This window comes from Ailuropoda melanoleuca, chromosome 11 (assembly GCF_002007445.2).
Source record: "Ailuropoda melanoleuca isolate Jingjing chromosome 11, ASM200744v2, whole genome shotgun sequence".
In the NCBI taxonomy this organism is placed as follows: Eukaryota; Metazoa; Chordata; class Mammalia; order Carnivora; family Ursidae; genus Ailuropoda; species Ailuropoda melanoleuca.
The window spans coordinates 31172390-31198270 of NC_048228.1; the positions used below are offsets into that span (position 1 = coordinate 31172390).

A 25881-nucleotide genomic window follows, 5' to 3' on the forward strand; every position below is an offset into this window, starting at 1 on the left:
TGCTCTTCTGCCAGGCAGGCGATTCTCCTGAAGCAATGCGTACGGCATTTCTGGTATTTTCTCTACAAGCACCCGTGTGGATCACCTGGGGTTTGCTTTCATCTGAGAATCCACAGCTTCGATTTTACAGAAGATTGGGAGGGTGTTGGGGTGGCCTGGATCACCCACTGTGACTGGTGTTGGAGGAGTTTGTTATGGGTTGAACCGTCTTCCAAAAATTCATATATTGAAGTCCTTATCCCAATACAGCAGAGTGTGACCTTATCTGGAAACAGAGCTGTGGCAGAGGTCATTAGTTAAGATGAGGTCCTGCTACAGGTAGGATGGGTCTTATAAAAGGGGGAAATTTGGACTTGGATACACACAGAGGAAGAACGCCGTGTGAACAGGGAACGCCGAAGGCTGCCAGGAAGCCACCAGAAGCTAGCGGGGAGGCATGGACCGGATTCTCTCTCAGAGCCTCCAGAAGGAACCAAACCTGCCAACACCTTCATCCTGCCCCCGCCTTTGGACTTTTTACACTCCAGAGTTGTGAGACAATTTCTGTGGCTCGAGCCACTGACTTTGTGCTACTTTGTTACTGCAGCTCCAGGAAACAAGTACAGAGTTTGCCTGGTCAGTCAAACCCTGGCTTTCAGGGTGGACGTGGTAGGACCGCTCTGAGGTCCGCAGGCGGCTTCTTGGCGGTAGGACCCTCGTGTGTATGTGCCCTGGGCAGAGCTCCCTGGGCTTTAAATGGACGCTCCTGAACACGGCATGGGCTGCGCTCTGTCTGCTCTAAGCTCTTAAAAATAGTCTCAGCGTGTTTCGTGGGACATCTTAAACACACAGAATGCCTTATTATGATTGAAAATGGTGGGCCTGCAGTCTGTATTTAAGTAAATGACCTTAGATGTAACTTGTTAGGGTGATTAAAGCCTTATAAATAAAATAGCTATATTTCCATAATGTGTGCTTTCTTTAACTCTTGTTGCTTTGTGGCTGAATCAGCCCACTGGTTCCTCGACACCCTGCTCTAACATGGTACCGGGGGAATGCGTCCTCCAGCCCTTGAAGTGACAGGTGGCATTTACTCCAAGTTTACTATGTTCCAGGCACTGTGCCGTAAGCACTGTGCATATGTTTTTGAGGAAACGTAAACTGGAGGAGAGAAAAACCCCACATGTGTGGAAAATTTAGACTTTGTCCTGAGTTTATTTATTTATTTATTTAGTTTTTAAAAGATTTTATTTATTTATTTGACAGAGATAGAGATAGCCAGCGAGAGAGGGAACAGAGCAGGGGAGTGGGAGAGGAAGAAGCAGACTCCCAGCCAAGGAGCCCGATGTGGGACTCGAGCCCGCAACGCTGGGATCACGCCCTGAGCCGAAGGCAGACGCTTAACGACTGTGCCACCCAGGCGCCCCTGTCCTGAGTTTTAAACTGCTATCTTCCAAGGTGGTGCTGGCCCAGATGGGAAGAACGAACACAGGGCAGTGGAAGGAGGCGTCAGGGAGGAAGACAGGCTTGACCGGGGCCCTAGCCAGGGCAGGAGGAAAGAAGGTGAGTGCTGCTGGGGAGGTGGGGAGGCCCCAGGAGTGGGGAAAAGTGCTGATGAGCAGTGAGAGAGTCAAGCACACAGAGTCCTGGAACTGTGGCCGAGTCCCTGGCCTGTGCCGAATGGGGGGCGTTGGTAACTGAGGTGATCGCCACCTCCTTCTGGAATGAAGAGGCATCTGAATGAGGAGTAGGAATTTTGGTAAAGCTGGACAGTGTCTACAGGTACAAAACTCTGGCTTTTGATGAGAATACTTAAAAAATCATTTCACAAATTGGCCAGAATTGTCTGAGTATTTTGTGGAAAGCCAATAAAGTAACAGCCACGACACCCATGCCCTCCTATGAAGTCACTGAAACTTTATAGATCAAATGGCCTTAGAGCTCAGCAGGGCGGCAGCAAGTACCTTATTTCCTCCTTGTCTTGGAACCCAGCTGTTTCCTCTGTCCAGTTCCACTGTGCCTGTGAGATTTCTGTGGCCTGCGAGCTGGCAGGGTAAGCACCAACATGTTGCAGCTGCGGGGGCGGGGGGCATTGCCTTGAAACAGGTGGAGGTTGGAGGTGACAGTCTTGTTCTTTTTAAGGTGGAGGCCAGAGAGCAGTAGCTCTCAGCAGTAGGTGCACACTAGAATCACCCGGGAACATCAGACAACATCAAACCGAAACGAAAAACCAACCCAGAACATCACCCTGCAGCCCTTCCCCACTCCCCATTTTTAAGCTCCCAGGTCATTCCTACCACATTATCAGGGTTTCTCCCGCAGGCCCCCGATGACACTGCTGTCCTCTGTAAGCCACACTTTGAGAGGCAAAGACAATCAACAGGTAGGCGCTATTTACAGCAGTGCAAAATTCATGCTTTATCATTGACATTTCTCGAGGACACTTTTCCTAAAGCTACCAAGTTGAAATTTTCAGGTCTGGGAAGGAAAATGCAGGGTGACAGTAAATAAGCAATATGTGTATATTTGCTAAATATATCTTACTCTGGTTACAAAAGAAAAATCTCAATGTAGGAAATGCAGGAAAACAGAAAAAGAAACCTTTATTTTTAGTTTTTATATTTTTATATATTTGCATATATTTTATATTTTTAACAACTTAAGGTCTATACTCATATAGACCTACAAATCAGTGTATGTCTTTCCGTGACTCTTTTGTTTTAAATTGTTTAATACTGTTTATGCTGTCTTATAATCCGCTTTCTTCAAAATAGAGTATTTTCATGATCGGTGAATATTTTATACAATAAACATTTTTATGGTCACATAGTATTCTATCGTATAGATCAGGGGTTCTCAAAATAGGCAGTATGAAAGCAAAAGTCCAGGCAATTTTGGGGGTTCCCAAGACCCTCTCAAAGAATCCCATCATGTCAATATTATTTCATAATAATACTTAGACGTTTCGTTTTTTATTATCCTTCCTGAGTGCACAGTGGAGATTTTCAGAGACTGCATGCATGATGATGTCCTCACCCTGACGATTCATGGAGTGTCTAGTTAGTATTTTTGTGTTTTAAATATTTCTCCCTTTTACATAGAAATAACCCACACAAGCAAGAGTTAACTTGGGGCCTCAACCATTTTTAAGTATTAAAGGATCCTGAGGCCACAAAGTTTGAGAAATGCTGGTATAGATAAACTATAACCAACCAGCCATCGGTCCCGGAAAGTTAGGATCTTCCCAACTAAATAAAGTTGGAATCAACTCTCTATTGCCTTTCTTATGCTTCGCACATCGATAGACTCCTAATAGGGGAAGGGCTGTATCGAAGGATTAAACACATCTAATTTGCGGCACCCACAGTTAAGCCTTATTTAAAGCTATGCACAGTCAATACCTTATCATTCACATTTAAATTTTCAGATGAAAAATACTAACTTGTCAGGATTTGCACCAAAATCAAAAGAAGAAAACTAGGTCTTTTCATCTCTTCCAGATGAGCAGTCATGGTACCTTAATAAAATACTAGAATGCCAGTTACCTCGCCACCCAGATCTGTTGTGATGGAGGCACTTGCCACTGAGATGTCCCAAGCGCAGGGTGGCGCTGCCCTCCCCCACCACCTGCTCAGGGTGAGAACGTGAATGAGACAATGGCCCGCACGGGTACGTCATGCCTTGAGGAAAGACCATCTCAGGACTCTGGCTTCAAGTCCTAATTTAATTTCAACTAATGCTTTTGTTACTCTGCTTCCTTGAACAATTGCTAATGCTGGCTCTCGACACATCTTCTGAGCCTCATGTGTATTAATTGTTGTACTCAATTTTAGGGCGAGAGAGGGGAGAGAGTATTAAAATGGATAGAAGAGTCAGGGCTTACTCATGCCACTCGGAGGCAAAGAAAGCCTTTATGAGATGCCGATTCCTTTCTAGACTCTGTCATGGGAAGAGCTGGAGTCAAACTGGGCATTGGAACATATGCCTTCATGACTCATTCGCTGTGGATAGGAGGCTGGTCACTGGCTAAGCCTGAAACAACAAAAGTCAAAAAACAACAAAAGTCAAAAACAAAAGTCAACTGAATAAATTTTAAAGATCTTACTGACTTTATTCAATGATTCAGGTTGAAGAATCGGCAGCATCTTTCTACACATAGAAAGGAGCTCTGAGTTGCTGTACAGAAGAAAGACTTCTATTGGCAGAAGAGAGTGGGAACAAGGAGGTTATACTAGTGAAAGGCGGATTGGTTGTGGGCAGGTCACTTTGCTTTAGGGGATGGCACGGGTCTGTCAGGCACATTAACTCACTCGTGTGATTAGGTAATTCCCGGTTGACTGGTTTAAGATTTCATTTCTTGGAGAAACCAAAACTGTTAATTAAGTCTTGGTTTGGTGTCTCTATTTTTGGGCCTGTTGTCCTTTTAATACTGTCCAATCTATACACAATGAAAACTCTTCAGGTTGCTTTTAGAAGAAAGGAAACCCATTTGTGGTAACGTAGGAAGGTCACAGACTGTGTATGTGCCGCTTAGAGCTCGGCCACCGCCCATGGTGGGACCTTAGCCACACTACCTTCTCTCCCACCTTCAGTGCCTTCCTGTATAAGATGGAGGTAGTGGTCCTTACACCATGGGATGAGAGGGGTTCCACTGCTCTTCTTCCCCAAACCCTATGTATGTTCTAGACCTCACCTAAAAAAATGGCTTTCTTGGGAGGTTCTGTCAGAACTCGGGGACCCTCTCTCTGCTCCACAAAACTGTCCTTTGAAGAACTCTTAACACTTGAATGCCTTTGAACATTGTCTTTTTTCCATGCAATTGGCCTGTATTGTTAACTTCTAGGTCTCAAGCATCTAGATATTCATGAGGCTGCTTTTTTGAGCATGTCAATAGACGATGAAAATAACTCTGTTTCTGGGTAGAGGGTATATGCTCACCTCAAGGATGGACTTTTATTCTGTAAAATAGATCTCTACTTTCCTGTACGATGGTTTTTTTCAAAAATGAACTGACCCTGACAAGTTCCAGACAACTTTGGATGAGTTCAGGCCTGTGTTCAACCCTCCCAGGGTCCCTCCTCTCCCCCAACCCTCCAATCCTATTTAAGCACCGAATAGGGAAGGCAGATATGGCTGAGGATCAAGCCTTGGGAGAAATTATTTTGCTAATGAATTTTCATCCAGGCTTGAAGGATTTCGGAACCAACCATTCTTTGAAATAGCTGTGTTGCTAGGAAGGGGGATTAATGTTAAACTGAGGAAAACTCTTGTGGGATTGCCAGATGAAATTGAGATCCTCACGAGTTTGTTTAGGTTCAAACAGAGTATTTGTGCTGGACTAGACGGCTATCCTTCAGGTGTCCTGGGTGCGGGGAGAGAAACCACTGTTTCCTAGACAAGAGGAAGTCAGGGGTCCTGACATGGAAAGTTGAAGAGAAAGGCTGTGCGTTTATCATGGCTGCAGTGTCTCCCTTTGCCTTCTCTAGGAGCTAAAGGCTCCTGTTGTCTGGGCTTTCCGTCAGGGTGATAGGGGACAGAATGCTGCGGACAGTGGCTGTATCTGGGGTTGTAAGACTGAGCAAGCCTGAGGATATTCAGGTGATATCGCCAGAAGACGTGTCAAGATGATTCCAGGTAGTTGAGGGTGGCGGCAGAAAGGTCTCGGGCCATTCTGGTGGATACCCACCTCAGACCATATGTGGAGTGGAGCAGCTCCGGAAGTCTGCTCGCTCCGAGTACAGTGGTTTACATGGCGAGTGATAATTGGTCCCAGGGTCGGAACTTAAGTGGCCTCAAAAAAGGATGAAGTTGAAAACTGATCCTGGGTCGTTGATGCAGTCAATGGCCACCGGCTTGGATAGGATGATGACCCCTTAGTTGGCCAGGTCAAGCGCTCTCTGAGGACTTGAAGGAAAGCTTGACTGCCCTTGGTTCTAAAAGACCAATGCTTTTCCACTCTAGCTGCAGATAAGAATCACTTTTATCACTTTTGGAGCTTTAAAAATTGAGATGCCCAGGCTCCAGACCCAGAGATTTAATTCCCTAAGTTTTAGGTAAGGTACACTTTTTTTTTTTTTTTGAAATGGGGTATTTTTGGTGTCTCTTGGGGACCCTGATGCAACACCGCAATGTGTGTATTTAGGAAGCGCTAAAGGGCACACTGCAGGCAGAGGGACTCAGCTGTCTATGGAACATCTCCTGTAGCCAAGGCTTAGCTGGAATAAGGATCTGCCACTGGATGTGTCCTCAAGGTGCCTTAAGCACCTCCAACCCAGTGCGTCAAAGCCAGCTCACTCACCGTTCTCTTGCAGGCACCTGCTTCTCCTCCTTTGTTCTTCTTCTCCATTAACCAACATCATCACCGTCTACTGCACTGTCCCCAAGTCAGACACTTCAGAATCATCTTTGCTTCCAAACTCCACCCTTTTCTGTCCATCTAGTCCCAGCTTAAGCGTAAACTAGACGTAAAGACTAGCGTAAAGACTCTGGAGCTTTCCCCTCCTGGTGGGCTAGCAAGTTAGCCTGCCTGTTTCACTGCCACGGAGAGGAGGCGTGAGGGTCCTGGGACACAGGACTTTGATTACTCACTGCTCTGCAGGCTGTAAGTTTCTCAAGCCCCTGGGCCCACAGGGATAGTGACTACACGTATAGCAGGTTTGTGCTTCAACCAAGGGATGCTTGGGAAAGCTCCGATCTTATAAAGTGGCCTGCAAGCAATTGTGGCCAAACTTGGACCACACCCCTCACCCCGGGGAGGAATTATCTCCGTCTTACACGGCTGTTTGTTATAGCCACATCCTTGGAGGGATAGTTGGAGACAAAAGCTGTCTCTTCACAGGATATGGCAACATGAGCTGCCCGTGGAGAATTGTCTCCCCACGTTAGGAACTTACCACGATTACCTACTAATCTTCCTGCTGCTCTGTGTGTGTCCTATTAACAATAGTTCTCGTTCTACAACAAAACATAAAGCAAATAGTCCAATCTTCTATTTAAAAACTTTAGGTTTTCAGGGGACCTGGGTGGTACAGTAGGTTAAGCGTCCAACTCTTGGTTTCAGCTCAGGTAGTGATCTCAGGGTCCTGAGATCGAGCCCAGTGATGGGTTCCGCACTCAGCACGGAGTCTGCTTAAGATTCCGTTTTCCCTCAGGGTGTCTGGGTGGCTCAGTTGGATAAGCGTCTGCCTTCGGCTCAGGTCATGATCCCAGGATCCTGGGATCGAGTCCCACATGGGGCTCCTTGCTCAGCGGGGAGCCTGCTGCCCCCCTGCTCGTGCTCTCTGACAGATAAGTAAAAATCTTAAAAAAAAAAAAAATTCTCCCTCGTCACCTCCCTCTCCCAAAAAGTCTTAAAAAAATAAAAAGACAAAACCACCTTTGGTTTTCCATGACATAAAAAAAAATTAAAATGTCTAAGACCCCCTCGCCCACCATTCTGGTTTTCTCTTTCCCACCATATCTCTTGCCTCCAGCCTTTCGTATGGATCCTGTTGCGGGATGCTCAGTGTCCTCTCCCTGCAGACCCCTGTAACTGTTTATGCGGTTAACACACTGACTTGTTTGCTTACAGTAATAGATTACTGTTTTCACCTTCTCCCCTGGTGGACCGTATCTGTCTTCTCCTTCTACCCCAGCATGGTGCCTGATGTATGCAGTAAGAGCTCAGTAAAGTCTTGTGTAGTGAGGAAAGCTGCTACATCAGCAAGTCAAGCTGTTTGGGGGTTTTCTGAACTTTGAGAGTTAAAGCTGGTAGCCCCCGTTGTTTCAGTCCTTTGTCCTTTGTGTTAATGAGTTCTGTGGCTGTGTCTTAGGAGCAGAACAAGTTGTTCTCAGAGGTTTTGATGCTTTAATGATTCGCCTTGCTAATCAAAATTTCATTCTGCTCCAAATAACAGAAAACCTTGCTCTGGGGGTTGAAACAGCAGGTGTGTGTCTCACGTATGACTGAGAGTCCTCCGTACAGGGCTGCCTCTCCAGTTCACCGGTGCTACCGAGGATGGAGGCTCTTTGCCCCTTTCTGCTCCGTTGTCCTCGGTGTTCGGGCCTTCGTCCTCACGTTTGTACCTCATGGTTGCAAGAGGGCTGCTGTACTTGGGGAGCCCATATCGACATTTGAGGCAGGGAAAAGGAAGGAGAAGGTGAAGCTTAGAGAGCTGGGAAACTGGAGTATCTTAAACTTGGCACAGTGTCCCCCTCAACAAAAAGGGAGTTCTGTTAAAAAGGAATGAGAAGCTGGATACTGGGTAGATAACTCACAATATCTATTTAAAAGATAAAAGTGTCTTTAAAAAATTTTTTTTTGTCTTTTTGCTCTTTTTTCCCCTTAATTGGTTCTACCAATCTGATCCTTGCCCAGGCCCACTGTTCCTATGTGTCCTGGCTTTGTACACATTTGAACCATGTCTGTGTCTCAAGTGGCGACTGATTTCTTCTTCCTCTTTTCCATGCTCTGCCTCAATTTCTCAGAAACCGAAGACATTTTGTTTGGGTCTCTTACTGATAGTCTCTTCACCTTCCAACATGGCAGAGATGTGGGAAGCTCTGGCGTATTTTTGGTGCTGGGTTGACGAAACCTCTAGAGAAAACAAGGTTTACAACTGTTCCTGTCTGTGCCATACCTTAGCTCAGTCTGTGCGATGCTTGGTGGTTTGAATCACAGAGAATTACCTGGCCCTTGGGGGGGGCATATGGGGAACATACTCCCCTTTGGTATATGATATCAGTGAAACATGTAGGAACAGGTATTTCTCTTTTGGGGTTAGCAGTGTCCCCCTATTGCATAAAAGCCCCTGACTCATGGCATAAAGGGGATGGTTAGGACAATTTTGTCCTCAGGAGAAGGGATGCATTTCCGACCCAGCTAAGAAGGGACTTGTCAATTTCTGCAGTCACCACCGTGTGCTGCCAGCCCTGTGAGGGCACAGGAAGGTCAGCACCGGCTCCCTCCTGTTTGCAGGACAGAATGGGTGCAGGCTTGGGTGCGGCTTATAGCTGTCAGACTGCAGCTGTCACTAGCCCTCAAAACGTCAAGTCTTTGAGGGAATAAAAACAATGCAAGTTTGCACAGGTCATAAAAATGCCCTTGGGTCATATATTGGGAGCTCCTTTAGACATGGCTTTTCCTGTCATTCTGCTTCTTTCCCCCTAAAAATTCATTGCCTGTTCTCCTGCTCCAGAAGCAGACAGCCTGCACATGAGGGCGCCACAGGCTCACAGACACATGGACGTCCAGGGGCTATGGAGTTACGGGGAAACAGGGCAGGGGAGCCAGGTGGGGGACTCTAATAGGCTCCAGAAGCACGCCCTATCCAAAGGGGGCCACAGCCACATGCTGTTCACCTGGAATAGAGAGTCCCTGGTTTTCAGATCTCCCCATTAACAACAACAACAACAAAAAATCAGAAATAGATTTTAATGCAAAATCATCCAAATTTTAAATGTTTATAAACTGCTCACTCCCCCCACCCCTTTCTTTTTCTTCAAAATTCCATGTGAAACAAAGTTTGCCCTCTCTGGTCTACAGGAAGAAATGGGTAGCCAGGTTATAGAATCCCAAGGAGCGTTAAATGAGGATTCTTGTGGAGGAAGAGGCTCTCCACCCCTTTCTTCCCTCTCTGTGTGAGTGGTGTCTGGAGAGTGTTGATCAGCTTGGAACAAATCAGAGTGGTGGTTCACAGGCTTGGTAAGAGGTGCAAAAGTGCTGGTAGCGGTTGATGACAGTGCTAAGAGGCAATTAGACTCCAATTAGCTAAACGCCAGCTCCAGCGGGTGCTTGAAGGTGAGTTCTGTGCCTCCTCTTTGTAGGAGGCCCACTCGGATACATTTGGTAAGGGGGTGGTGGTCAGTGGCAAGTGGGTGCAAATGACTTAATGCCTGAATGAGGGAGGTGCTGCCACTCCACTCCTGTGGCCCCTCGTCCCCTGTGCCGTGGGTCCCTTCAGAGATTAGGGAGGGCTTGGCAGGAGCAAAGAGTGTCCAGGAGGTGATGAAAGGACAAGTGGAATCAGGAGGGGGCAAAGAGGCTCACTGAACAATTGACAAGGACCTCTGAAGAAGAAAGTGAGGGGAATTAGAGGCAGAAAGTAGGACTGCCAGGTCAGGTAAGTTTTAGGAACTACTCTAGCGTCTGCAAATGCTCATGACTTAGCATTTGGTTTTTCAAAAATCAAAATATGTCTTAAGTGCCCAAATGTGGGAAAATGGTTAAATAAATTATGGTACATCTAATATAATTGAAGAATATGCCGTCATTGAAATGAGGTTTGTGAAATAGAGTTCTTAGTAATGTGAACAAAGGCTTACTATGTAAGTGGGAAGGAGAGGCTGGTAGGTACACGTGGCAGAACACTCGAACTGTGCAGTCTGCACACACACGGGGCGCTTGCTGTGGGACAGCGTGCCAGAACCTCATTCCGAAACCCTGTATCAGACGTCGGTCCCAGGTTTAACAAAGCCTGCATTTTAGAGAGTAAGGGACTGTCAAACCTGGTTATAGTCATTCCTGTACGGGTAACACTTTCCTCAGATGCTTTTCTTAGGCCAGTGCACCCTTGTTCCCACTTCTCATGGTTCAGGGGAAGGCACTGCCTCTCACAGTCACCCTGATAGGGGAACAAGAGGGCAAGAGGCAGGGACAGGGGAAGCGAGGATTTAACAGGTAAATTCGTATGTGATATGATGAAGCTCGATGGCCACTCTGCTGTGTCATTTCCTCTAACCTCTGGGCACTGGGGGTTGAGTGATGTGGGTTAAGAGTGGAATAGGAGTCATTAATACCTCCTCCCTTACTTACTTTCCTTACCTGCATGAAAAAGGAAGTTATCGTAGGAAAGGCATGCTGGGGGAATGACTTGCATTCCTGAACCTTAAAAAAAGGGAAGCTGGGTAAAGGAATTCTATACTGATAGTTGGCCCCAGTTGAAATTAGGGACTCTTGGATTCCTTCAGAGATGGGTCTGAAATCAAAGTTACTCTGGTTAATATTTCCTCCCCATTATTCACCCTGATCAGGGCAGCTGTTTATCTTTGGGTGTTGGGTTGCAACCTACATGCATTTATATTATCTTAGAGTATACTTCAACCTTTAACTCCTTCGTAAGTTCTGTGTAATTATAGGTATTTATCTGATGTGCCTATGCTAGACATGGGGATGGGACTGAGGACCAGGAAGCTGAACAGAATATCCCTGAAGAGAAGACAAGGTCAAAAGCTCGCTTTCTCTGGTCCTGGTGAGGAGGTGATGCTGACCTTGGAAGAGTTCTGTGAAATGTCCTAAAAGGAGAAGGGGTTTTTCATCTGAGTGCATGGACTCTGTGAGGGCGGGGATGAAGCCCGCTTCCCTACAGGCTTGGCTCTATTTATATGGCAGTCCCTTCAAAGCCAACCAACAAAAACACTATTTTGGTAGAAGGGAGGCCTATTTTGAAGTAGATATGGTTATAAAATTCAAAGTGAGCATTCACAGAGGAATTTATTTTTGACAGTAATCTGAAGGTACAGCCAGAGTTTCTTTCCTTCAAGATTCTTCAGGATTCCTGGGAATCAATAAATAACAAAGTAACTACTGCAATAGTAAGTAATGTCTCTCAATTATATGTGACAGTAGATTACATAGATTTTTAAAAGATCTATTACATTTAAAGCTCGTATACTAGAAGTATGTGTTGAGGCTTTTTTAAAATTTTATTTTAACAGAGATCTAAGAAAGATCTTTAAAATTATTTCCTTTAAAAACAAAATACCAAATCTGTAACTAACAGGTTTCAAAGTATGACAGGATTAGGCTTTATACTTCCTTAATGAAGATAAACAAATTTAGCTAAATTTCTGAAAACCTAATCCTGAAACAGAAAATTCTCTCTATATGTGACCAACACCAACAAAAAACTATTAAGTTCCACATACCACCTGAATGTGGTTTTAACTCCACTGGGCTGAACAGAATAAAATAAAATTGCATACAGCCTGTGAGCGAAACCACAGATCTCTGAGCCACGGACAAGTTACAAGAATGTTTTCTGAGGTCAGGGGTGAAGGTGAGAGCCAAGTTTGTTTTTTGATTCAAGGCTCCTTTAAGCCCCCATTTCCATGCTTTAGCCACTTTGCTTGCTCCAGTTTTGACTCCTTGAAAGCTGCATTGGTAATGCTGGCGACTAGAGAAAGCGACAGTGGAGTTCGCTTGTGGGAACAGGACACGGCTCATGACATCACCCAGACCCTCCATCTTGCTAAGTGGGAGGCTCTACGTCTCTTTGGATAAATGTGACATCAGGGACCGAGAGAACAGATGTCACGAGAACCACAGGCATCAGTATATAAATGAATTGTCAGCATACTAAGTTTCTGTTTATTTAGTATTACCAATAGGTGTATGTACTGTCCATTTTTGAAATGTTAGAATGTCTGCATTGATAGCTAAAAAATTTTGGTATAAAGTTTTGGTTTGTCTTCTAGGAAGAAACAAAGTGAGAATAAGGAAATAAATAATGAATTTTAAAAAGTCCACTAAGAAGGAAAGAATAAGAAATTAAATTTAAAAAGCATAAATTCCATGCAAGCCTCACTTTTTTCCTTCAAAAACTGTAGCCGACCATTCATGACATAGAAAGAACAGCTTACCCTTGGAAACCTCCAACATAAAGGGACTCTGCCTGTCTAGTCAAGAAGCATAATGATAAATAGGCCATCACAAGTGGATTCTATCAGGATTCAGAGCACAGCTACCAAAACCTTTCACAGCATTTATATTTAAGAAAAAGACATACATGAACAGATATGTATTTAAAAAAAAAGATATATATATATATATATATATATATATACACACTGATAAGTTGGGCAGTATTGAAAATGGGAAGAGGGATTTTGTTTTTATGAGGAAAACTCATAGTATTACAGCTTTATATATACTGATTTAGTATTAATAAAAGCTAAGATTATTGCACTACTACTGTTATTCCTACTTTAGAGAGAGGTCAGAACAGGAAGAGGAAAGTCCTGTAGTGGGGACCTACGTCCAAGGCCTACTTGGCAGACCTGGCCACCACAGTTTCAGGGGGAGGAAGCAAGGGGTTATGCATTCTGCACTAGAATAACTGGGTGCTCCTCAAACTGTAGACAGTATCTCCCATTTGGCTGTTCTTTGAGTTCCTTTAGCTGGGACCCTCCAAGGGGAAGAGGGATAGGCCATAAGATGTCACAGGTATCACGATTCCATCCAATCTTACCTTCAACCTCTAGAAGTTTCAGTTACCACAAAAAATCTGGGAAGCAGGTATTATTAAACTCATCACACTGATAAGAAAACAGGCCAGAGAGGTGAAATAACTCTGTGATGGTCACACAGCCAGTACGTAACAGAACCACAATGTGACTACAGATCAGACAGTAAAGACCTTACTCTTTTCACTAATCGCACTTAGTTTTCACATTTGTCAGACATACCTATAACACATCTATCTATGAAGCTACATGGCATATAATTATGTATTGTATGTATGTAAATTAAGAGAACGCATCTGTGAAAAAAATAACCCTCAATTTTCCTGGTTATAGCTATGAAGATTCATCCCAAATATCATTAAGTGCTCTGTAACAGACACTTGTGTCATTCAGATATTTGGTTTCCTAGAGTTGACTTTAAAGCTTACTGATTCTAGCAACAGCTGAATACAAAGGGCGAATACTTACCTAAGTAATAGATCTCTTCATCCCTTGTATTCAGCAGAATTAGGTGATAAGTTTCCTAATGATATCAAAGAGCATTTCTGTTTAAAATTTTCACATGCAGTGTTTCTCAGAACACTTCACACAAATGGTTATATCTAAGAAATGCATTTTGTTCCATCTAAGACAAAATCATTTTAGAACTAAAAAGTTTTGTCTACATTTCTATGGTTATCAGATGATACACACAAACGGTGTTTTATCAAGTTGAAAACACTGGATTATGGGCCAGCATTTAGTCAGTTTTGCTCTGCGCGCCATGAGGTCACGGTCCGCAGGGTGGTTAGCGAGATCCCAAGGACGGAACGGGCTTCCCTCCCAGAAGGGAGGAAAGACATTTTAGTGCATTGCACTGAGACATCTTCCTTCTTATTCTTGGCCTTTTGGGTTGTCAGCTATGTTCTAACCCTGACACATAATGATAATTATAGCTATGCTGTACAGTTCCTCCCATTCTCTCCCTCAGAAAGCATTCTTAGTGGGTAGCAACCTAATTTAAAGGTGGCCTCTAGAACTCAGATCAAGTAGTAGGACATTTAGTATTGTCTGTAGACTCCCACCTCCTGCCATGGCAGAACAGGAAATCACCTAGCTTGGTGGACCTCTGTCATGAGGGCATAGCCTTCTGGTCTCTCTGCGGAAAAAGAAAGTGGTGATTAGAAGTGTACTTTGTTTTGTTGGAGATGGGAATTCCTAGCTATATCCATTGATTGCTAGTAGCTGGCCCAGATGATGGCTTCTCTGAAATCTTTAATTTTTGGATACTTTTGTTCTGAGGTTTTCTATATGATGATTTTCAATAGGGACCAATCCTATAAAAAAAAAATTCTCTGAAATCAGACAAATATCTAAATTTCATTTCTCTATCAATCTAGGATTAGTTTAGGGAGTCTGGAAGTTTATAAAAGTGGGAATTCATAAACAAATACTGAGCACCAACAATGAGCAATCACTGTTCTAGGAGCTGGAAATAGAAAATATACAAACAAACCAAATGATACCATTACAGTTTGATATACTATTTATTTATTTAGTCATTAATATGGACAGCCTATTCAACATTACAGATGTTTTTCAAAACCTATAATAAAATATAGTCCACTATCCAGCCCAGAAGACAATAAACAAGACCATTCTTACAGTAAGTGCAGCATAAGCACTCACAGTAATAGTCCCTTTCCTGGATGTCAAAGGGAACAATCAAAGTTTCTTCACCTCCACTGAGGTTTTAATTTTATTGAATTATAGCTGTTTCAGAGTCAAAAGTCCAACTTCAATCACCCCACAGATATGTGCAGCATCTCCCACTGGAGAGGAAAGAGCTCCTGTCACCCCAGGCAGCCCATTCTACTGTCCTGCAGTCCTTCCATATTGGAGCCCATTATACCTTTCAGCCAGTAGTTGTCAAACTTGTGCATGGGGACAAGATATGTAGGTCACAGGGATCTTTTAATTTAATTTACAAAGATTGTGTTTCAAAGTTCTAAAAACCCATGTGGTGGTGGTAGTGGCAGTGAAGAGAACACTATGTTTCGCCAAGAGGGTCTTGTCATCTCTAGAGTCTTGGCATTGTCACCTTTTCTGGTAGCTTTAAGATCTACTGCAGTTCTCTGTGGCAAGTGGAGGTGGGAAACTCTAACAGCTACTGGTATGAGGCCATCTGCAGCATGAACTGGACTGGCTACTATGGCTTTTATAACCTGCATCCTTTCTTTAGTATACACAAACTTCTTAATCTTTTTTCCTATGTCCTGCTAGTTCTAGTTTCTTAATCTTTTTTCCTATGTCCTGCTAGTTCTAATATAAGATTTAAAAGGACTATGACAGGGGAAACTTCTTGCTTTCAAGCTGAATGATGAAAAATAGCCAAAAAAAAAAAAAAAAAACAACCACAAAAACCCAACAACCCCACCCTCCAATGAGCTATACTCTATTTCCTCAGTTGAAAACAAATGCCAACTTTTAAAGACAAGTGTTGGACAATGCTCATGTCAAAATGTACATAGATTCTAAAATATAGGCCAAAAAAACCTAAAAGGATGTTACTTCGTTAACACAGATTCTTCAACCCCTTAGTTTCATGCTGAAAAACACAAATGATTTCAATGTTAAGCTTCAATGATGACAGCCAATTAAATATGAAATTAAAAAACCTCAGGGAAATCTTGCCAAGTCTGTGGCAGTTTCAGGAGTCTACTTAATTAGGAAGAAGGAGAAACCATAGGGTAAAGAGTGAGAGCATTGGATTTTATTTAACTCTAGGTACCATGGGTTTGACATTAGTAGGTAAGACTAATGAATGAGCAGCCATACAGTTTTTTGGTCACTGTGCTTCCCAAGCACCAAAAAATGGAGCTATTTTTTTTACTATTCAGTTCCATCCTTAATAAGCTAGTCAGACCCTGCTGCATTCTTGTTTGTTTCTAATTTACCAGTACGTTATTATGTAGTTTACCAAGTGTGAGGAGCAAGTCGTTATGTAGTACCAAGTTTACATCATCATAGGACTACAACATGCACATTCTACTTAATGGAGCTCAAGCAACAGGAATACAAGAGAACAGGTATGGGTGGAGACTTATTTTTGACAAATTTATGTTCACACTTACTATGGGTTTATAAATCCTATTGGGCAGGTACCTACAGCAGTTCTTCAGTTGGTACTGGAACATTACACGCATGCACAAGTGATATGGAAGAAAATGCAGCAGAAGAGGCAGCTGGATGGAGGACAAAGGGGAAATCAGAGGTGGGATAACGCCATGTATCAGGGAGGGGCTGTTCTCAGCTGTCCACAGTAAGTCTCTGCTCTGTGAGAGAGGCCTGTTGGGCAACACTTTTGTTCTCATGACTGCGAAGTTTGGATACAACATCTAGAAAGGCCAAATCCTGTACTTCCTTGTGTAGAGATTCTGGAAGACAAAGAAACAAGATAACAGATATGCTTCTGTTAAAATGTTCTAATCTTTATATACAATCTATCCAGTACATATACCCAAAATGTTTATTTGGATGATCCAAAGTTACAAAACTAGGAACAATTCTGGAAAAACCGTAGCAGCCTAGAAATGCTAGGACACTTTTAAAGACAAGTGTTGGACACAGCAGTAGCCTAGAAAGGTTTTGTTAGAGATGTGTTATAATAAATCAGAGGAACTCTGTCATATTTATATATAGATAAATCAAATGTCAATTTCTACAATCTAAGTTTAAGGAGTTATAATGAAACACAGCTCATTGTATGATCTCAAGTTTCAGTTATATACCCCTGACCCTATCATCAGTTCAAATATGAAGTCTGATAACTTACAAAAAAATCTTAGATCTGTTTCAAATTAATTCTGTGGCAAATGAAAAAGGTTATACTTCATATCCCTTCAACAAATTTCTGTGACAACAGGCTTCCCTTTTAGGTATCTGATCTTCCTCTTTCTGGCTTGCTTGCTCTCTTCAACTTCAATTACAGGAAAATACAAGGCTCTTAAGACTTGGAGACTGCTATATGAGAAGACTGATATCTAATAAGTTTAATGCAATCAACATTCCTCAAACTGATATATAAGACTGTGAGGTCTAAGAGTAGAAATGTTTTTAGTAGAAACAGAAAAATGCATCCTAAAATTCAGATGGAATCTCAAGAGACTCTGAACAGTCAAAACCTCAAAAGACAACAAAGTTGGTCTCACACTTTCTAATTTCAAAACCTACTCTAAAGCTATAATAATCAAAACAATGTGTAGCTGAAATAAAGACAGATCTATAGATCAACAGAATAAAACAGCCCAGAAGTAAACCCTCATATATACAGTCAAAATATTTTTGACAAAGATGTCAAGACCATTCAAAAAGGGAAGAACAGTTTTTTCAACAAATGGTGTTGGTAAAACCAGAGAGCCATAAGCCCTTATGTACAAAAATTAAAGAGCTAAAACTATAAGAATCTTAAAATATAAATGAAAAACTTAATGACATTGGATTTAGCACTTATATCTTGGATATGCATCAAAAACACAGATAACAAAAGGAAAAACAGATACATTGGACTTCATCAAAATTAGAACCTTCTGTATACCAAAGGTTACTATCAATAGATTGACAAGGCAACCCACAGAATGGGAGAAAATATATGTAAATCATATATCCAATAAGGGATTAATATCCCCAAAATACAAGGAACCGTTTCAACTCAACAACAAAATAACCTGATTAAAAAATGGGCAAAGGACTTGAATAGACATTCTCCAAAGAAGATAGATATACAAATGGGCAATGAACACATGAAAAGATCCCCTACATCACTAATCATTACGGAAATGCAAATCAAAAGCATAGTAAGATACCACTTTATACCCATTAGGATGGCTATTATAGGAAAAAAATAACAAATGTTAGGATGTAGAGAAATTGGAACCCATGTATATTGCTGGTAGGAATGTAATACGGTGTACTGTATGGAAAACAGAATGGTGATTCCTCAAAAAATTAAACGTAGCCATTACTGTATGATCCAGCAATTCCACTTCTGTGTATATACCCAAAATGACTAAAAGCAGGAACTAAAAAAAATACTTGTGTACCCGTTATTTTCATAGTGGCATTATTTACAATAATCCAAAGGTGAAAATAAGCCAAATATCCATTGATGGATGAATCAATAAACAAAATGTGATAATATACATACAATGGGGCATTATTCAGCCTTAAGAAGGAATGAAATTCTGACACAGGCTACTATATGGGTGAGCCCTGGAGACCATATGGTAAGTGAAATAAGCCACACAAAAAAGAATATTATATGATTCCACTTATATGAGGTACCTAGAGTAGTCAAATTCATAAAGACAGAAGATAGAATGATGGTTGCCAAAAGATGGGTGGATGGGTGATTGGGGAGTTATTTTTTTAAAGAGTACTGAGTTTCAGTTTGAGGGGGAAAAAGGGTGGTGATGGTTGTACTGCAGTGTAAATGTTCTACTCTGCCACTGAACTGTACATTTAAAAATGGTTATAATGGTAAATTTTATGTATATTTTACATTAAAAAATGCCTCAATAACAGTCTCAGCCAGGAAACAGAAGACATAAAGAAGCAGCAGATGGGAATTTTAGAACTCAAAACTATAGTCAGTGGATAGGCTCAACAGCAGAATGGAGGGGACAGAAGAAATCAATGAACTTTAAAACAGAACAATAGAAATTACCTGATTTGAACAAGAGAGGAGATAACCGGGGAAAAAATGAACAAAACCTCAGGAGCCTGAGGGATATAACTAAAGAGCTCACATTTGTGCCCTTAGAGACCTGAAAGGAGGAGAAACAGGGTGGGACTGAAAAAGTACATGAAGAAATACGATTAAAAAAAACTTTCCAAATTTAGCAGAAGACATAAGCCCACCTACTCAAGAAGGTGAGCAAACTTGAAACAGGATAAACCCAAAGAAATCCATGCCATGACACATCACAGTCAAGCTTAAAAATTAAAGACCCAAAAAGTCTTGAAATGACACCTTACCAAGAGGGGAAAAAAAGAATTGGAAGACTCTGGATTTCTCTTAAGAAACCATGGAGGCCAGAAGAAAATGGCACATTTTTCAAGTGTTGAAAGAAAAAGTACTGTCAACCCAGAATTATATACCCAGAGAAAACATTTTTCACAAATGAAGGGGAAGCCAAGATATTCTAAAATAACAGAAAACAATTTGTCACTCGCAGACCCAACCCAAAAGAGTGGCTAAAGTAAGTTCTCTAAATAGAAAGGGAATGTTTAAAAAAAGGAATCTTGGAACATCAGGAAGGAAGAACAACACATATAGCAGAGTTGTAGATAAATACAACAGACTTTCCTTCTTTTGAGTTTTCTGAATTATGTTAGATGGTTGAAAACCAAAATTGTAACGATGCCTAATATAGTTCTAAATGTATATAGAGAAAATATCTGAGGACATTATAAATGAGGGAGGGTAATGGGAATAAATGCTCAAAAAATCAGTAAGTCAGGAACGAAGAACAGAAAATAAAAAAATGAAACTGCAGACTTAAGCCATAAAATCAGTCATTACATTAAATGTAAATGGTCTAAATACACCAATTAAGAGACTGACAGAGTGGATTAAAGCACATGACATAACAAGGTGCTATCAACACATCAAGTATAATGATAAAGCAGACTGAGACTAAAAGGGTGGGAAAAGATCCCATGAATGCTATTCAAAAGAAAGTAGAAGCAGCTATATTGATATCAGATAAAGATTTCAGAGGAAAAAAAGTTACCAGAACAGAGAGGAACATAATGATAGAAAAGTCAATCCACCAGGAAGACAACAGCAATCCAAAAGGTGTATCTATCTACCAAAAGAGCTGCAAAATATGTGAAGCAAAAACTTACAGAACTAAAAGGCGAAACGGAAAAATCCACCATTATTGTTGGAGACTTCAATACCCTTCTCTCAACAACTGACAAAACAATTAGAATATCAATATATTCTATTTGCTAAGAATATAGCAAACTCAATTCCACTACCAACAACCAAAAGGATCTGAGTGACATTTCAAGAACACTTCACTCAATAACAGAATACACATTCTTTTCAGTATCCATGGAACATATATCAAAATATGCCAGTGATTTCTTGAACAAATTCCTTAGCTAATATCATGATACACAAATTCAGAAATTCTATATATGAAATATTTTAGAGTTGATGAAACTTAGTTATTAATTTTTTAACATTGTTTTTTTTTTAAGATTTTATTTTTTTATTTATTTGAAGAGATAGAGACAGTCAGCGAGAGAGGGAACAGAAACAGGGGGAGAGGGAGAGGAAGAAGCAGGCTCATAGCGGAGGAGCCTGATGTGGGGCTCGATCCCATAACGCCGGGATCACGCCCTGAGCCGAAGACAGACACTTAAGGACTGCGCCACCCAGGCGCCCCTTTTACATTGTTTTTTACCTATTTGCTATATGATATGATTTTTAAGATTTTTTAGTTTTATTTTAGAAAGAGAGAGAATCTCAAGCAGACTCTCCACTGAGCATGGAGCCTGATGCAGGGCTCGATCTCATGACCTGAAGATCATGACCTGAGCTGAAATCAAGAGTCGGACGCTCAACTGACTGAGCCCTCCCAGGTGCCCCCTGATACTTTTATTATTATAGTGAGAATCTTTTGGGAATATTTTCAAGTAAAAGTAATCCTATATCCTCCAAAATCTAATTCTAATGCTTTTAAAACCCAAAGCCACCATTTACTACTATTCTATATTTAATGTCAACCATAATACTGAAAGACCTCAAATTTTAGAAGAAATGCTTACCAGATCCCATGAGAGCACAAATCAGGACCATGGAATTATATTTGATTTCAGGAGCACTTCTCTCATCTGCTAGCAGTCTGTGTAAAATCTGTACAAGTTTAGCACTTTCCAGGTCTTTCTCGGCAGTGCCTAGAATATGAAACAAAGTATCAGTTATGTCCACTGTTTATGAGCCTGGTGCAATGTGGCTAAACACTGATTCCTTTTCTAGAAACTGACCATATAAAACCCTCCAAAAGGGATTGATAAATAACAATGACCTAGAAATAGAGTATTAAATTCAGACCTTGTTAAAGTAGAGTTAAATTTCAGCAGATACTGCAGTTTAAGCTTAAAATTTAGTATTAAAACATTCCTTTTAATATGAGGCAGTTAAAAAAATCTTTATTATGGAAAAGGTGAAACATATACAAAAGCAGAAAAGATTATATAATGATACACTATTTACTATTATCTTAAAAAATTATGGCCAATCTTGTTTCACCTATCTCTAGTTTCATTCACCTACTCTTACCCATCCCAAATTATTTTTGAGCAAATCCTAAAAATGACATAGTTTCTTCCATATGTATTTACAGTATATATCTTTAAGAGATGAAGACTCTTAAGGCAATTCCTATTGAAATCCCAGAAGATTTTCTGCAGAAAGTATGTAAGTTTATACTAAAATTTATATGGAAAGCCACAGGCCCTAGAACAGGTAAATAATCTTGATAAGAAAGAAAGAAAGTGGGAGGAATTCTTCTACCCGATGTTAAGGCTCACTGTACAACACAGTTATCAAGAGTGTGGTACTGGTAGACAGAGAACTGAACAGAGAAGCCCAGAAATAGACCCACACATATATGTTCAAACGATTTTTCACAAAGGTACAAAATCAATTTAGTGGAGGAAAGATAGCCTCTTCAACAAACAGTACTGGCAATTAGACCTCCACAGGCCAAAAAAAAAGAAAAAAAAAATTGACCTAAACCACACACTTTATACAGATCTTAATTCAAAGTGGATTACAAACTTAAGTATAAAATGTAAAACTATAAAACTTCTACAATAATAAAGAATTTTAACTCAATAGTTAAAAAAATTAGAAAATGAGCAAAAATTATCCATAGGTATTTCACCAAAGAATATATACAGATGGTAAATAATGATGAACATCTTTTCATATGTTTACCATTAGAAAAATGGAAAAAACATAATGAGATATCTCTACACAACTATCAGAGTGGCTAAAATAAAAGTGACAATACCAAATCTTTGGTGAGAATGTAAAATGGTATAGCCATTCTGGAAAACAGTTTGACAGTTTCTTTATAAAACTAAACATATAGTTACCATACAACCCAGCAACTGCACTCCTAGGCATTTATCCAAAGAAATGAAAATTTATGCTCACATAAAAACCTACGCATGAATATTTATAGCATTTATTTATTTTTAAAAGCCCCAAAGTGGAATCAGCCCAGATGTTTTTTGACAGGAATGGTCAAACAAACTGTGGTATGTATAAACCATGGAACACTATTCAGCAATTAAAAAAAAATTGATATGCAAAACAAATCGAATGACTCTTTAGGAAATTATGTTGAATTAAGGAAGCCAATCCCAAAAGACCACATACTATATGATTCCATATATATAACATTTTAGAAATGAAGGGCAGATTAGTGGTTTCCAGGGATGAGGAACAAGGTAAGGGGTAGAAGGAGGAGGTAGGTGACTAGGGTGGTTATAGATGGAGGGATCCCTGTGGTGTTAAACTATTCAGGATCTTGACTGTGGTGGTCGATACACAAACCTACACGTCCTAAAACTATATAGAAGTTAACATACACACAAATGAGAACAAGTAAAACTAGGGAAATCTGAATAAGACTGGTAAGTTGTATCAATAGATGAAATATTATTTATAGTTTTGAATATGTTACCACTAGGAGAAACTGGGTAAAGTATACAAGGGATCTCTATTATTTTTTATAACTGCGTGTGAATATACAATTATATATAAAAAAAGACTCCTTAAAAATGGTGTTTTAATACTATTATACAAAAAATTTATAATTTAATAATATCAAATAGTCTATATAAGCAAACAAGACTGGAAAAATACGGTTTTCAAATTGTTTTATGTATTAAAAAGATAGTATGGGCTTATTTTTATATCTTAAGCCCACGGAGCCTAGGAAACACCTGGTAACAATTAAAAAAAGTATGTATCACATTTTATGTAGTTATATGGTAAGGTGACCAGATTGAGGCAAACGTTTAACTATCAGGAAGCTGATGAAATTATAGCTTGTTTGGAAGATATTGGCACAAAACCAGATTCACCCCAGGCTGAGTAATCAAGCATATTCTGAAACTGCTTCATCACTTTAAGCCACTTAAAATCAGGCCATGAACCCAGTTTGGTATTCAATGTCCTCACTGACTCCCACCCCTTTATCATAGGTCCCCCCACCTGACCCCCCACAATGGCTGGACTTCTAGGCTGACTCTACTCAAACCATGTGTGAAGTCATGGCTAATCTGGGACCCGAACTGACCTCCAAAGCATTTCTAACTATAGGCCAAAGTCACTGAGAATAAGCATACATTTTCTTGAAGTCTTTTATCTTTAAAATTAAAAAAAATTTTTTATCCTACTTATACCTATGATTTTTTAAAAACGGTTTTAAAATTCAAAACCCTTAAAGACAACAAAAATTTAAATCTTTCATACCTAAAATCTAAGTAAATGTGACACTAGAGAATGATATACCATGTTTATCTTTTGGCTTCTCCCTTGGGATAGGGGTTGGTGGGTCCCCTTGCTGCTATGTGAGAATTATGGATCTAAATCATCAGTGGGAATTAAGACGTGATCAGTTAACAGTGTTTAACTAAATGACTTTGAACTGGACAGGACAAACCTAAGTCTATGTCCTCCTTTATATAAGGCAGTCTCAGGCCTTAACCACAGGCTCTGTGACTGACTATCCCCAGCTGACTATATCAGAGATTGGTTCCAGGGACAAAGGTTACTATCCATAAGCTAGATGCCTATGAACTAGCTTCTCAAGAACAATTCTGACCAACAGGGATGCTATATGCTACAAAGACACCCACTGAATTATTAAACTCTGCTTTTGGGGAATTTTGAATGTAAAACACACAAAAGAATGACACAGAAGGTGAGAATTTAGATTGAGGGCAATACTATAGAGCAATAGAAGCCATGGTGATAGGAGGAGATAAGCAAGAGATTCAGTAGGAGAGATGGAAGAGAAGGTCTGGGTCACTAGGAGGGGAGCAGACTCTAAACTTGCTATTGTATTCTACACATAGTTTCATTTCTCTGTGAAGCCTGCTCAAAATATTCTCTGTGTTTACCAATTGCCTATAACTTGAAATAACATTTAAGACTCAAACTCTAAAGAGTCAAGCATTGACCTAAAAATGTTACCGAGGGCAAAAGCTGAGGTGGCAATCTATAGAATGTGATTTCCTATATACTTACTATAGGTGCAGACACATGCTGGCAAAATGCTTCTAGGCTTTGTCGACTTCTATTCCAATACTGTGCTTCATTTCATCCAAGATAAAAATAGGAGAAACTAAGTTTGACACTGGGGTACTTACCCAACTCTAAAGCTGCTATTAGTGCCAAAGCAACAAGGGCTTCATTCTGCATTATTACATGTTCACTAGTTGCCATGGTAACTAGATGCTTGATGCCACCACTCTGTACAATGGTTTTAATTACATCCTGTAATAAATAAATATCACAGTTATAAACTTTAATTTTAAATATAAAGTAACTGCATTATAGTCAGTCAATTCATTGTTAAATTGAGTGATTTTCTGACAGTGTCCTGTATGCATCATTACATTTAACCATAATTTTTTTCTTCACAGAAGAAAAGGAAAAAGCTTTTGGCTTTAAATAAATTCATCAAAAGATGACAACTTAAATTACCTAAGTGAAAAAGACCATTGCAGTTCATGGCAAGGAATAGAGAGTCCCAGAAGCAACCAGTCAAAAAAATAAAAGCGTGACTGCCTTAAATGTTGACTTACCACAGGATCAAAAAAAGATTTGGAATAACAACAAAAAAAAGTTCTTCTTTTCAAATTATTATTACAGCACCAGGTAGTTGTTCCCCAGATGACTGAGGTAAAGTTTTTTTGTTTTTCTTTCTTTCTTTCTTTCTTTCTTTCTTTTTTTTAAGCTTTTACCCCTTTGTTGGATCTGGCAAAACTGGATAACACATCAAGGGACTTGAGCAGTACTTAAAAGTGTCCTTCTCATTTCTCATGGGACCTACAGCTCTGTCCTCTTCAATGGCAGAGGAGACAGTGGGCTCCAAATTGAAGAAAACCCAGCGCCAACATTGACTAAGCAAATTATAGCACGGTTCTGCATCTCAGTGACTATCTATAATGCTGGGATAATGTGCTATCATAGGTTTTTTGATACTTACAAAGTTATTACATGAAAAGCACATATAAGAATATATGGCAAAAGTTAGATTTTTTTAAATGGTCAGATTTATTTCTAGTGTTCATTTTTGTTCTTATCTCAGTTTCGTTTCCTAAAAACTCTTGGATTATATATGATTTGGTGGAAAGTCTCAATTACAGAATTTTTAAAAGTAATTTTCTTTGTTCTCACTACTTTCAGTATTTTAAGTGCTGGATGTTAAGTAGCCTGTCTGCATTAGCTTCGACAGTATAAAACTAACTGTAATTAGAAATATTTTTCAAATTAATTTGCTAAAATATTTGAAAAATGTTTCCTCTATGCTTCTACCTTATATAAATGCTTAAGAAAACTATTTATAGATAGTATCTTTGCTTTGAGCCCAAATGCATTTAGAGATC

General features: G+C 40.3%; 1 protein-coding gene across 6 annotated transcripts in view; it reads right to left on the reverse strand.

The window, feature by feature from the left end:
• Positions 1-14707: 14707 nt before the first annotated feature.
• The window catches only part of RAP1GDS1 (Rap1 GTPase-GDP dissociation stimulator 1), a 147290-nt gene continuing 136116 nt past the window's right edge, over positions 14708-25881 (reverse strand). For all 6 annotated transcript variants that reach the window (XM_019801774.2, XM_019801773.2, XM_019801775.2 and 3 more), the window contains 3 exons: positions 24640-24766; positions 21019-21147; positions 14708-16616 (listed from right to left, as the gene is read on the reverse strand). In XM_019801774.2, the coding sequence (XP_019657333.1) occupies positions 16489-16616; positions 21019-21147; positions 24640-24766 (384 nt within the window). In that variant the 3' untranslated portion in view covers positions 14708-16488. The remainder of the gene's footprint in view (positions 16617-21018; positions 21148-24639; positions 24767-25881) is intronic.